Source organism: Engraulis encrasicolus, chromosome 18, assembly GCF_034702125.1.
Source record: "Engraulis encrasicolus isolate BLACKSEA-1 chromosome 18, IST_EnEncr_1.0, whole genome shotgun sequence".
Taxonomy (NCBI): domain Eukaryota; kingdom Metazoa; phylum Chordata; class Actinopteri; order Clupeiformes; family Engraulidae; genus Engraulis; species Engraulis encrasicolus.
In genome coordinates, this window is record NC_085874.1 from 12,753,460 (window position 1) to 12,767,282 (window position 13,823).

Genomic DNA, 13,823 nt, shown 5'->3' on the forward strand with positions numbered 1-13,823 from the left:
TATGCCAAATTAATTATTGATGGAGTAATGTTTGTGTAAAGAAAATTTGCTTGTAGTAGCCTATTTTGCAGTTTTTGCAAACCCAACCATTCTAAAATTGTGAATGATTCATAAAGGACTGGTAAAGTTTTTGAAGAGTGGTCTAAAAACGCACTGGTCCTGTAAAATTGGCAAACGAATTGACGAATGAAATCGCTCCACTGTCGACGAAACCTGTATCGATGGGCGGAGTGAGATGAGGGGCAAGTTAAGATTCACTTCACACGTCGATACAGCTCATTGTAGCATAGCATACACGTTGCCTGAAGAGGTAGCCAGCTTGCTGCTAGAGGTGAGTTTGACATTTAAAAAAAATAAGTTCTAATCAAAGAGAAATTCAGAGTCAAGTAATATAGACATAACGGGTGGTCTTGCTTTTTTCAATCTGATCGATAAATTACGAATGAACCCTGGATGAATGTAGTTTCGGTCACGTAAGGTTAGCTAGTAGAGTGGCTAGTTAGCCAATATAGACATCAAGCCTGATATCGTTGCCAGGTGATATTAATGCTGTGTTTTTGTTTTCTCTTCAGATTACCTGCTTTCTAAAGTGCCCAGGCATTCACTACGGATTTTCTGCGAACCACTGCAAGGTTTAGCCCCCAAATCCTGGCGTAACGTTAGCTACGCGGTGGTGTATCGTCACAACTGCATCCGAAACTGTCCATTACCCCAAAAAACTACTTCATTGCGTCTCTGGGCGACCAGCAGTGTGTTTATGTCTTTGTTTTACGAAAACGGTGAGTACCCGGACGACAGGAGCCACGGATGGGAAAGGTACATATCATTAATGGCACGTAGTCACATTTCTGTAATATTTAAACATGCGTGATGTAATGGTAGCTTGCTAGCGCAATTTGCACGTAGCACTAGCTAACGCAGAACGCCACACAGCTAGCAAAGTAATTTCTGTGGAATCAAAATGGCGGCCTGCTCGGACTTCGCAACGAGTGTGTAGCTGACTAGCTAGTAGCGATATCTGAATACTGTGACGCACTCTGCAGCAGTTTGCTCCACCTGGTTCTGGCAACGTGTGCCTCATAACCCACTCATACTTGAATCAGCTCTTCTTCGGTCTTAATTGTTTTCAGGTGACAATTCGCTTTAAGCACGCTGGCACATGTTCAAAGAGCTATTTTAAACTGTTCACAACGTGGTGACGCTACATGGTGCTGTGAGAAGGTAACGTTAACAGGCGAAGTTGGTCACCAGTAGCCTTGTGTAGGAGTACCCAAGTAGCCAAATATTACCGAGTATGTAGGAAATATCACAGGTCTTCGCAGTATGTAATGCCTTTCCCCTGGATATGTTTATGGTACGGAAATGCTACGAATGTTCTCATTGCGTCAGTGTCGAGGCCTACACGTGCGACGTCGCTGGTAAATTAGTCGAGCTCTACACGATATTGTGTGTTCACATAGTTAGATACTTTTCGTCACAGAAAGGAACCTGAATTGTACTGAAGAGAAGCCCATATTTTTTAAATTCTTTTTGGACACGTCAGCCTATCTGTTTGTCTGCCTTGATGGCTCAACGACATTGAAATGTAGGCAGCACGTCATTCGCATCGCAGCGCCCGTTTAGGCACCATCTTCTTTCTATAATGGTGTATTAGAACTACTGGATGTACACCAACCGTGTACACCCAGCCATAAGCCAGGTGTTTCCATTAGATAACTAGACATGTTTTTTTTGGCAGTGGCAGGATTGGTTGCCCTTGAGCATGGCGTCTATGTTAGTTCAGTGAAGTGTTATCTGTCCTAACCAAACATTAACTGATTTGTCTTGCTCTTGCCCCCTTTCCCCCCTTCTCTCTCCTCTCTCCTGTTCACCTTTCTCCTGTCAGAGCTGTTGTGCAGCTGTCGGAACCTGTGTGGAGGGAACTTAGTCCACAACCAGCGAGCCTGGAGCCTCAGTGGCAACACCTTTTTCATGTCAGAGACCGAGTACTCTTGCAGTCGTTTATGTCATCCCCCCCTCACCAGGCAGACAATACCAAGAATTGCCAATTCAAGATCTTTTCGTCCTGCTGATAGTACCAACGATAGGCCAAGATGTCGGTCAACGTCAACCGCAGCGTGTCAGACCAGTTCTACCGCTACAAGATGCCCCGTCTGATCGCTAAGGTGGGTATGGTGAAAGCCCTTGGAGGCAGACCTATTTCTGGAATGTTCAGTTGGGTTCGGCCATGGCTGACTCTTGTTTCCACTGATTTAACCTTGGCAACAAATGACATCAGAATCGGAACTATAATTGAACCACAAGGGAATGTTGACAGTCACTACTTTTCCCCCTTTTCTGCGAACTGTAAATACGGTCTGAAAGTTGACCTTGTTTGTGGCAAATGGCACCAGAAATCTCCCACAATACTTTTGATGCTTCACTTTTTCATAATGTCCTCCAAAAAGCACTAACTGTGATGTGTTCTTAATGCGCAGGTGGAAGGCAAGGGTAACGGGATAAAGACCGTCATAGTCAACATGACTGATGTCGCCAAGGCTTTGAACAGGCCACCAACGTGTAAGTATGTTAGTTGGGTTGTGTGTTTCTGTGGTTTTGTTTGTTGTAATTGCTCTCTCCCCTTTGGCTTCATATATGATGAGTTATTCAAAGCTCTCTGATAAGCTTTCAGAGCTATGTAGTAGACTTCGTTTGAACGCTGATGTGAAGCCACACGCGATAAACAAGAGTTGGATGCAGACCTAACATTTTCAGGAACTGAACCTCTTAGTTTTTGTCATTGATATTCGTCATTGTTATTATGTCATGTTTTGTATGAGCTTTATAACACATCAGTTATCTCAGAGAGAACTTGTCATTTTGTTTCCGCTGTTTATCTTAACTGTTGATTACCCTGAATCCTATCTTTTGACAGTCAAAAAGCCATGCAACTAAATCTTGAGTCTTTCTCTTGTTTTGTAGATCCCACCAAGTTTTTTGGTTGTGAGTTGGGCGCTCAGACCCAGTTTGATTCCAAGAATGACCGTTACATTGTCAATGGCTCCCATGAGGCGAACAAGCTGCAAGACATGTTGGATGGATTCATCCGGAAATTTGTGTTGTGTCCAGAGTGTGATAACCCCGAAACAGACCTGGTAAATGTTGCACACAAGTGTATTTTGTTGCGCGTAGTTGCTTCATCTGTAATGTCAGATTTTCTAGTTGTAGCGCTAGTAGACTTGGTTCTGATTAACTGATCCAACACACATAAGCTTTGTTTCTACTCTCTTCTCTTGACGTTTCTTTGCCCTCCCACTAGAGCAGCACAAAATGTGTCACAGACACAAACAGTTAGCAGCAGCTTGCAGTGGGCCCAGTGGTGTAAAACAAGTGGCTGAACTCTGTGTGTGGTGGGAGGGGGGTGGGGGGCTAGTTTGTGCTGAGTGAGGTGGTTCCAATGAGGTCAGCTTTGTTACTAGAGATGGTGGGCCGGGGACTCAGCAAATAAAGGCTGCCATTATGAGGTGGCTCTTGTGTGTCCAACCTGGATGCCTTTCCCCCTCTGTGGCTGCTAGCTATTTGTTGTATTAAATTTACATGTTTCAATTTGGGGAAAAGGGTTGCTGCTGCATAGGTGGATGTGTTACTAGTTGTCCATTTTTCCCCCCTAGTTCTCCCCTGAATGGTTTGTGCCAATGATTTTTGTGAGAAGAGGGTTAGAATTTAAGCACGTACAGGGAGTTCTGGAATGTGGAGTACTGCCGTTTTGTGTTTGCGACTTGCAGTGCTGCCCCTGTCTTCGTTCTGGCAGTAACATTAACCAGAGAAGCCTCTGCACTGCAGATGGGTTGTTTCCCCCCCCCCTTCTCCTGCTTCCCACCTCCTCCCCTGCCATATTTTAGTCTTTTTTATTTGTATAATGGCCCTCCTTGGTGTTGATGTGATGCTGCTGGCCCTATAGATCCCCTATGCGTTTGCTCATCACTGATATGTACACGCACACACTACTCTGCAGGGAAAGATGGCGCAACAAAGCTGCATCAGGCGTGTGTGTGGTGCAGTGAGGGGAAAGGAGAGGAGGACCTGTAAAATGTGAGGCGTGCTGATTCAGGAGGTCCCAGTCATGTATTATTCACAGTGCTGAATAGCAGCTATGTGGCCTCATCACTATGGCACCCAAAAACCCCACCTCACCATGCCTGTCTGCAGCACCGGCAGCATAACCCAATGGGTTACTGTTCAGTAACAGGATCAGTTTGAGGTAGTTTGACAGACGGTGTTTTGGAAAATATTGCGTCACATTTGCTCACCGTCACCCACCAAACCACATCCGTCATTTTTTGTTGAGGCTCTAAGACGCCCCAAAACTTGCCTACGAACAAGCTCATTTTTAGGAAAGTGTTTGTGCTTGCCAATTTTGAATGGGAGTGTGTATGTGGAATATTTGTGATCTAGGGGGGAAGGTGAGGTGAATTTGGAAAATAGGTTTGATCTGTCCTTTAGAGCCCAGTCATTTTTTTTTTTTTTTAACTTTCTAGGCTCCATGAGCTGCCCGGAAGGGGTGGAGACTTAGGTACCCCATTTGGTTGCCTTTTGTACTTTTACCAATCACAGCTCAGCATATCATCGAAGAGTTGTGCTGATGACGGCAGCACCATCTTTCTCTGTAATTGTCAGGACCACACCAGCCCCTATGTTGAAATATGTTTTTTGGGTGCTCATTGATTGGGAATAACATTTTGAGAAAAATGCAAACTATACAAGATTATGGCCATAAGGTTACGTTCCATCTTTAGTCCTTGGACAGCTTGATGGTCCTAAGAAAACCTTCAAGTATTACACACATTTTTTTAAATGAAAAATAAAATGCATTTTACAAACTGTAAGGACTGGGCAGTTTATGAAGTTGGACCTAGAATCGTCCACAACTGTACATTGTTCTCTGTTTGACAAGTATGACTGAAACCAAGTTATAGTTAGATTTAGCCAAAAAATTAAAACGACTAAGTTTTGATTGTAAAACTTTATGATTGACAGTGTCAAAGTCCAAAAACACAGCACCAACACAACCATTTTTGTCTAGATGGCATTTGTTCATTTTCATAAACATGGCCAGGGCAGTCTCAATAGAATGGTTAGGACGAAAACCAAACTGCATTGAATGCAGAGGTGTTTGACTATTACTGAGGAAATCAATACAAACTAGAACTACTAGTGGCAGGGAACCGGGACGACATCGACGCACCTGAAGCTGTGGTGGGTTACGCTACTTGTTGACCTAGGTCAATACAGGAGTGTGTGTGATCTATGGTGCTATAAACATGCATTTGAGCTTCACATGTGATGAGTTATAACTCAGCTCTCTGATTAGCTTTAAGAGCTATGTAGCAGACTACGTTCGAACACTGATGTGGAGCTTTTCTACATGTAAGCATCTAGACACACACACACACACACGCACACAGCTGAAGGTATCGGGCGTCTAAAATAAGCAGCCGCATTTATAGCGCTTCGCTACAATCTAGTCACTATTGATGATTATATACACCAAATGCAGGTCATAGGTAACCTCTCCCTTACATGGTCATCCGTGGTCTAATGATTACAATGCACGTGTTGAGAAAGTATATGACTTAAAAAAAAAAATCAATTTAAAAAACAAATGCCAATACAGAGTAGGCAGTTCTGTTGTGAAGATGAGTTATGTTGGCGGTTCTGATTATCCAGTAGTGCTGGGAATTGTCTTGTTGGTGTGAGGGGCTCTGTATGACAATACAGCCTGGCACTCTTCCTGAATGGAGCGGTGCACTCGAAGTGTCTCTGGTAGCCCCCCCTCTCGGTGCTTTTTGTTAATGTCTTAAGAGTAGGTGGGGGATATTTTGTAAATTAAAATTGTCATTATATTTGACATTGGTGTTTTTCAATATGACTATGTTTTGGGCCTTATGTCCGGAATTTGTTTGTGCGATGTTGTAATGGCCTTTAAATCTCCATCTCTTCTCTCTCGCTCTCTCTCTCTCGGTCGCTCTTCCTTTCTCCCTTTTCAGCACATCAATCCTAAGAAGCAAACCATTGGGAACTCGTGCAAGGCCTGTGGCTACCGTGGCATGCTGGACACCAGACACAAGCTGTGCACTTTCATTCTTAAAAATCCACCAGGTGAGCGTTTGGTTGAGGGACACGGTGCCTGTATGCTCTTGAGCATGGAGCTTGAAAGCAGTCATGAGACATCAGGCAACATGTGAATTGCATCTATAAGTATATAGTGTGAAATGGCTTTTTGAAGTCAGGGCTTTTTTTCCAGTCTTTTTCCTCATGACTCCAGCTGCTATTCGCATTGCTAGTGACAAACCAACCCAGTAACCACTGCTTTTGATTTAGGGCAACTGCCATTCTTGATTAATATTGTCGTGCTTAATGACACAAGAATTCAACTCCAGGACTGACTTTGGAACAAGCACTGTTGTCTGTCAAATTATTACGCAATTCACGGACAGATGGAGAAGTGACACTCTTTGCTGTGATAACTGTTAAGGGGGGAGTAGTGCATTTAGTTAGGTACTTGATAAAATGGCATGGATGCTGATGAGCTGCATTTTCAACACAAGCATTTTACTTTTGAGTTGTACTTTACTTACTTTACTTTTCAGGACATTGCACATTAATGAACATATACATACAAAACATATATGTAAATGCGCCAGATTATAGCACAAATGCTAATTTCCACCTGGTGTCCAAAAATAGGCAGGCTAGATGTTTTCGAGCAGCAAAGAAATTAAAATTAGATATACAATGTGTCCATAAACACTGTTAGTAACAAAAGGAATGATGCAAACATAAGGCATGTTAATAAAAGAAAAAAGGGTCGACATCGACGCACCTGAAGCTGTGGTGGGTTACGCTACTTGTTGACCTAGGTCAATACAGGAGTGTGTGTGATCTATGGTGTTATAAACATGCATTTGAGCTTCACATATGAGGAGTTATAACTCAGCTCTCTGATTAGCTTTAAGAGCTATGTAGCAGACTATGTTCGAACACTGATGTGGAGCTTTTCTACATGTAAGCATCTAGACACACACACACACACACACACAAACAGCTGAAGGCGTCTAGTTTGTAGCGAGGTGCTATAAATGTGGCTGCTTATTTTATTCACGATCGATGAAGATTATATACACCAAATGCAGGTCATAGGTAACCCCTCCCTTACATGGTCATCCGTGGCCTAATGGTTACAGAGATAGGCTTTAGATCCGAGGGTTTCAGGTTGGAATCCCACCTTTCCACTTCCTAACTCACTCCATGGCTTAGGTGCCCTTGAGCAAGGCACCGGAGTTGCTTTGGATAACAGCTTCAGACAGTTGTAATGTAATGAATTTGTTCCTTTCAAATGTTCCCGTCCTGCAGAGAATGAGAGCGGGTCTGTGAAAAAGGAGAAGGAAAAAAAGAACCGCAAGAAGGACAAGGAGAACGGCTCTAGTGGCGGGGAGGCAGGGAACCGGGACGACATCGACGCACCTGAAGCTGTGGTGGGTTACGTTACTTGTTGACCTAGGTCAATACAGGAGTGTGTGTGATCTATGGTGCTATAAACATGCATTTGAGCTTCACATGTGAGGAGTTATAACTCAGCTCTCTGATAAGCTTTAAGAGCTATGTAGCAAACTACGTTCGAACACTGATGTGAAGCAAGAGAAAATATTGACTCTTTTCTACATGTAAGCATCTAGACACACACACACACAAACAGCTGAAGGTATCAGCCGTCTAGTTTGTAGTTGATGGGCATCTTTTCTCATTGCGCCTCTTTTCACCCTCTGGCTCGCTCTCCTCTTGTCACTCTCTTCCCATCACATTCTCGCTCTCTCTCCCCTTGTATCTTTCTTCCTCTTGGTCTCCTTCCTGTCACTCTTTTACACTCTCTTCTTCCCACTCTTTTACACTCTTCCTCTCGGTAACACTCCATCCACCTTTCAATCTCTTTCTCTCTCTTTCCTTTCCTGTCACGCTCTTATTGTCCTCTTTGGCGCTGTCTTCGTCTCTCCCTCTCTCCCTGTCTCCCTCTTCCCCTCTCCCTCCTCTCCTCTTCTCTCCCTGTCACTGAGCAGGATGGGGACGATGACGATGAGGACTGGGGTGAGGAGACCACGGAGGAGGCACAGAGGAGGCGCATGGAGGAGATCAGTGACCACGCCAAGGGCCTGACCCTCAGCGAAGACCTGGAGAAGCCCCTGGAGGAGAGGGTCAACATTTTCTACAACTTTGTCAAGGTGAGTAGTGGCCTGAGGAGGCAAGAGGTTGGCGTTGAGGGTTCAGAAGGGGTTGGGAAATTTTCAATATTAAACTACTTTTTGAACTGTTCAGTATTGTATTCCACAAGAATTGTTGAAATTGTGGGAACTTATCTTAAAAAATGCAATTTTTGGGTCTTGTGTTTTTGTTTTTTAAATTCAGTTCCAGACTCCCATCATGGGTGCCGTCTCGTGGCTTGGACTGTGCCTTTGGGCATAATCAAATCATAATTTAATCAAATATAAAGTCATGAAGAGCCTACAGTCTGCTCAAGTGTCATAATTGGGAGCTGCCACACAGCAGTGTAAATGTGTTATGAATAAATCACTCATCACTTGGACGAAACCCAAACTGCTTTGAATGCAGAGGTGTTTGACTATTACTGAGGAAATCAATACAAACTAGAACTACTAGTGGTGGGGAGGCAGGGAACCGGGACGACATAGACGCACCTGAAGCTGTGGTGGGTTACGCTTCTTGTTGACCTGGGTCAATACAGGAGTGTGTGTGATCTATGGTGCTATAAACATGCATTTGAGCTTCACATATGAGGAGTTATAACTCAGCTCTCTGATTAGCTTTAAGAGCTATGTAGCAGACTATGTTCGAACACTGATGTGGAGCTTTTCTACATGTAAGCATCTAGACACACACACACTAACAGCTGAAGGTATCAGGCGTCTAGTTTGTAGCGAGGCGCTATAAATGCGGCTCCTTATTTTAAGTGTCGTAATTGTGAGCTGCCACACAGCAGTGTAAATGTGTTATGAATAAATTACTCATTCACTCATCACTGTCATTTTTATGTCTAAAAATTGTGTTCTGGCCTTCCTGGCACTAACAAGTAAACAGCGTAAAGTCAGACTTCTGAAGGTGAAGGGCTCAAACTAATCAGAAGCAGCCAGCGATAACTAGGGTGCAGATGGTGTGTTTTAAATTGGCCTTGGGCCCAGCCTATGACCGCTCTCCTTATGTATGGAATGCACTGGGCATGTGAACTTAGATCAAGAGGACACAGTTACCATGGGATGGACTGTGTGGTGGTGTGCAGCGATTGACAGTGCTGATCCTTTTCTTCTTATGATGTGTAGTACTAGTTGATTAAGTGGGGGGTATGCCTTTTTTTGGTATTTGGTTTCTCTATTCTCTACTATGTTCTGCCTGAACAAAATACAACTGTGTCAAGTGTCCTCTGTGTGTGTGTCTGTCTGTGTGTGTGTCTGTCTGTGTGTGTGTCTGTCTGTGTGTGTGGTGTGCAGCAAAAGAAGGAGGAGGGTGCGATCGACTGTGCGGATAAGGAGGTGTTGGCGGAGGCGGAGCGGCTGGACGTCAAGGCCATGGGGCCCCTCATCCTCAGCGAGCTGCTCTTCGACGAGAACATCCGGGACCAGATCAAGAAGTACAAGCGTCACTTCCTCCGTGTAAGTTCACCCCATCTCCCCCCCCCCCCCCATAAACATGGCTAGGGCAGTCTCAGTAGAATGGTTAGGACGAAACCCAAACTGCATTGAATGCAGAGGTGTTTGACTATTACTGAGGAAATCAATACAAACTAGAACTACTAGTGGCGGGGAGGCGGGGAACCGGGACGACATCGACGCACCTGAAGCTGTGGTGGGTTACGCTACTTGTTGACCTAGGTCAATACAGGAGTGTGAGATCTATGGTGTTATAAACATGCATTTGAGCTTCACATATGAGGAGTTATAACTCAGCTCTCTGATAAGCTTTAAGAGCTATGTAGCAGACTACGTTCGAACACTGATGTGGAGCTTTTCTACATGTAAGCATCTAGACTCACACACAAACAGCTGAAGGTATCAGACGTGTCCGTCCGTCCGTGTGTGCATATGAATATGAATATTCCCATTTATTCAGGCTGTGGTCATTGAAGGCCTTAGAAGTCTTTTAAAAAACGTGCACATACACTAATGAACATACATTAGGTTTTTTTTCCCAACTGGCCTTCAATCTGTGGCGCTCCTGTTGTAACAGTGAATACAGTCTTCTATTCCTTTGAAGGGTGAACAGAGCATGTTGAGAGCTCCAGTGCTGTCTGCTCGCTCATTAATATCCGCACAACTTATTTTTTGCCCCTCAGCTGCCTGCCTGACCTGCTAAAAATAAACAGGCAGATGACTCAAGCATTGACTGCATGTCTGGCAGGGGTGGCTGGCTACTCTGACGTCCATTCATTCATTCCTCCCTCCTTCCGTTTGTTAGTTTGGACTTTCAGAATCCTTTAACTGTATTTGTCTAAGCAACAGGCCTTTATCACAAAAACTGCATCTGGCACCTTCCAGGCACTCGAGGCAGGCATCACTGAAAGACAGATATATACCTGGGTTTACCGTTTGTAAACAATCCCTTCCTGCGTGACCCTGGCTGCGCTTTGTTCAACCTCTGATTGTTGGAAATGGCTGTCAGACAAAAAAAATGGCCTCATGTGACTGGCTGCTTAGCATCTTGCCCCTCACATCAAAATGTTTGTACGCGAAAAACCCAAATTAAGTATACCTGGTTTGCATTAAAGTGAAACTGGAAAGTTGGAAAGTAAATTTACAGGGACGGCATTTAAAAATGCAATATATTCACGATATATAATAATGCTAATTTCCACTTTTGGTCCTTAGACAGGATGATGGTCCTTTAAAAAGAAAGAGTGCCATTATAGACCATAGACACCGACAACCACAGTTTCAACAAAAGACAGGTTGCTTATAAAGCATGTATTGTGACCTCTGGACAAAAAAAGTCTGATGGGGCAAGTCATTGAGGTGCATGTCATGGCTTGTTTTTGCTGCCAACCATCTGATCTGCCCATTAGTTCTGCCCTAATGGCCTTGTTTATATGAGACATTTAATTCAGATTTAACTCAATTCAATTCCGAATAAAGCTTAATTCCGCTTTGAAAGCATCATGTACACACTTCACAATTCGGATTTAATTAAAAATGCGATGTAAAATCGACAAGAATTATTAAATTCTGAATTATTTATTTGGAATTAAAAAAACGTGTCAACATGCCCAGTGACAAGATGGCGCAGAAGTGGGTGGCTTTGAGTGCGTGAAAGCCAGTAGTCGCACGTGCCTGCTTTTTGCTTCAAAACTGAACTTGTGATGTGAGGACAGACGAAAAGAGCCAATGGGCCAAATCATTGATGTAATGTGCCTTGTTTGTGTCCCACCGGTTGTCCACCACAGTTCTGCCACAATGACAAGAAGGCCCAGAAGTGGCTGCTCGGTGGCTTTGAGTGTGTGGTGAAGCTGCATCAGAGCCACCTGCTGCCGCGCGTGGCCATCATCCTCAAGGACTTCTACGACGCTGACCTGCTGGAGGAGGACGTCATCCTCGCATGGGCCGAAAAGGTGTGTGTCCGTCCGTGTGTCAGTCCATGGGTGTCCCTGTTGGTGTGTGTCTCCGTCCGTGTGTATGTGTACCCGTTTTGGTTTCTCCACCTTCTTTTGCTTCACAAGTGATGAATTCTTCAAAGCTCTCTGATTAGCTCTAGCTATGTAGTAGACTACGTTTGACCGCTGATGTGAAGCCTAATTGAAGCTTGCCTGAGCAAAGGCGTCGGAAGATGGGTTAGGTGTGAGGATGTCATGAAAACGATGTGTTGTCTCTCCTCTTTCTGCAGGTCTCCAAGAAATACGTCCCCAAGGAGGTGGCGAAGGAGATCCACGCCAAGGCAGAGCCCTTTGTCAACTGGCTGAAGGAGGCTGAGGAGGAGAGCGAGGGCAGCGAGGAGGAGGAGGAAGATGAGGAGGACAATGTGGAGGTAAACACTTGTATACAGACATGGAAAATATATCTTTTTCCCATGTTTTATTATTCATATTTTTAAATTCAGTTCCAGACTCCCATCATGGGTGCCGTCTCGTGGCTTGGACTGTGCCTTTGATTAAATTATGATTTGATTATGCCCAAATAAAAAGTCATGAAGAGCCTACAGTCTGCTCAAGTGTCATAATTGGGAGCTGCCACACAGCAGTGTAAATGTGTTATGAATAAATCACTCATCACTTGGACGAAACCCAAACTGCTTTGAATGCAGAGGTGTTTGACTATTACTGAGGAAATCAATACAAACTAGAACTATTAGTGGCGGGGAGGCAGGGATCCGGGACGACATCGACACACCTGAAGCTGTGGTGGGTTACGCTACTTGTTGACCTAGGTCAATACAGGAGTGTGTGTGATCTATGGTCTTATAAACATGCATTTGAGCTTCACATATGAGGAGTTATAACTCAGCTCTCTGATTAGCTTTAACAGCTATGTAGCAGACTACGTTCGAACACTGATGTGGAGCTTTTCTACATGTAAGCATCTAGACACACACACACACACAAACAGCTGAAGGTATCAGGCGTGTCCGTCCCGTCCCCCCCTGCCTGACTAAAAGGGAAAATGCAGTATGCTGATGCCTACAGTTCAATGCGGCTGATAATCTTAAAACCTTCGTAAGTTCACTTTGGGTTTTGCCTCTGTCATCTGGCAGGGGTGTCGAACACAATCGTCCTTGCTACACTCTGACTGCCCTGCCAAACAAGTCTTGCTCTTTGGTGTCTCAGTCAGGGTGCATGTTTGGTAGCCAGAAATAGTGTTTTGTTGAGGATTTTGTATGCCACTGAAGCAAGTATTGACACGCCATTCTGTTATCTGCAGGTTGTGTATTCCTCCTCTGCTCGTGAGTTTAAAGAGACTGTGACACCGAAGAAGCAGGAGGAGGAGGACGACGACCTTGACATTGATGCCATTTAAGCAGACCAACACCAGGAATGAAATAGGAATTTGGGAGAAAAAAAAAAAAAAAGGTTGACAAACAAACAAAACAAAACAAAAGATGCCTCTAAAGATGCTCTCTGACGCTTCTGCCATGTCAAGGAGAAGACCAGACGCATGCCTTTTGATTTGTCTCGCTCACTAGCTGCTCCTTGTTGCAATCATGATGTAGTGCTTCTGCGAAAAGGCTTCCTTTTTTCCGCATCAGCCCCTCTTTACCCCCCCCCCCCCAAAAAAAACCTCATCCTCAATCCCGACCCAAATCTACTTCTTCAATCCTCATCCCTCAATCCCTTGCCCTACAGATTGACTTGAGCTGTTCTTTGCTGTTCAATTCGTAGGTGTGAAAATGCTAGAAAAACTAGAGCACTAAATGCACATGTATTTTTTTTTTCTTCTCTTGTGTTACTTTTGAACTATTAAAGAATGTTTGACATTAAGTGTAAAATGTTTTCATGTCATTTCATATTTATTACTGAATATAATAAGTGATGAAATATATTTGTTCTTTGACTGTCCTTTACACACGTGTTGGTATATTTTTGAACACTAGCTGTCTAGCTGTGTTTGAAGTGGGGGCATGGGCCTTGAATGGGGGTGGGAGAGAAATGTAGGCCAAGACCAATTATAGTAGCAGTGCATAATGGCTACAGTGTTCTTAGACTTGCGGTGTCGATCTGCTGAATAAACCAGGATGTGGGCCAAGCTCGGGATTGATGGCCGTCCCCATAAACCACTGAAATTGCTTGTGCTTGC

At 44.1% G+C, this 13,823-nt stretch overlaps 1 protein-coding gene across 2 annotated transcripts; it reads left to right on the forward strand.

Moving 5' to 3' along the window:
* The first annotated feature begins 221 nt into the window (after positions 1-221).
* eif5 (eukaryotic translation initiation factor 5) lies at positions 222-13,515 on the forward strand. 2 transcript variants are annotated; one of them, XM_063223050.1, is made up of 12 exons: positions 222-331; positions 573-816; positions 1,886-2,165; positions 2,478-2,559; positions 2,962-3,134; positions 6,027-6,138; positions 7,393-7,514; positions 8,094-8,255; positions 9,537-9,698; positions 11,483-11,647; positions 11,920-12,060; positions 12,951-13,515. In XM_063223050.1, the coding sequence occupies exons 3-12, from the start codon at positions 2,094-2,096 to the stop codon at positions 13,044-13,046; spliced, it is 1,287 nt and encodes a 428-aa protein (XP_063079120.1). In that variant the 5' UTR covers positions 222-331; positions 573-816; positions 1,886-2,093; the 3' UTR covers positions 13,047-13,515. The 2 variants fall into 2 exon arrangements, with proteins under 2 accessions (XP_063079120.1, XP_063079121.1); XM_063223051.1 differs by having other exon boundaries at positions 573-779.
* Positions 13,516-13,823: the final 308 nt, after the last annotated feature.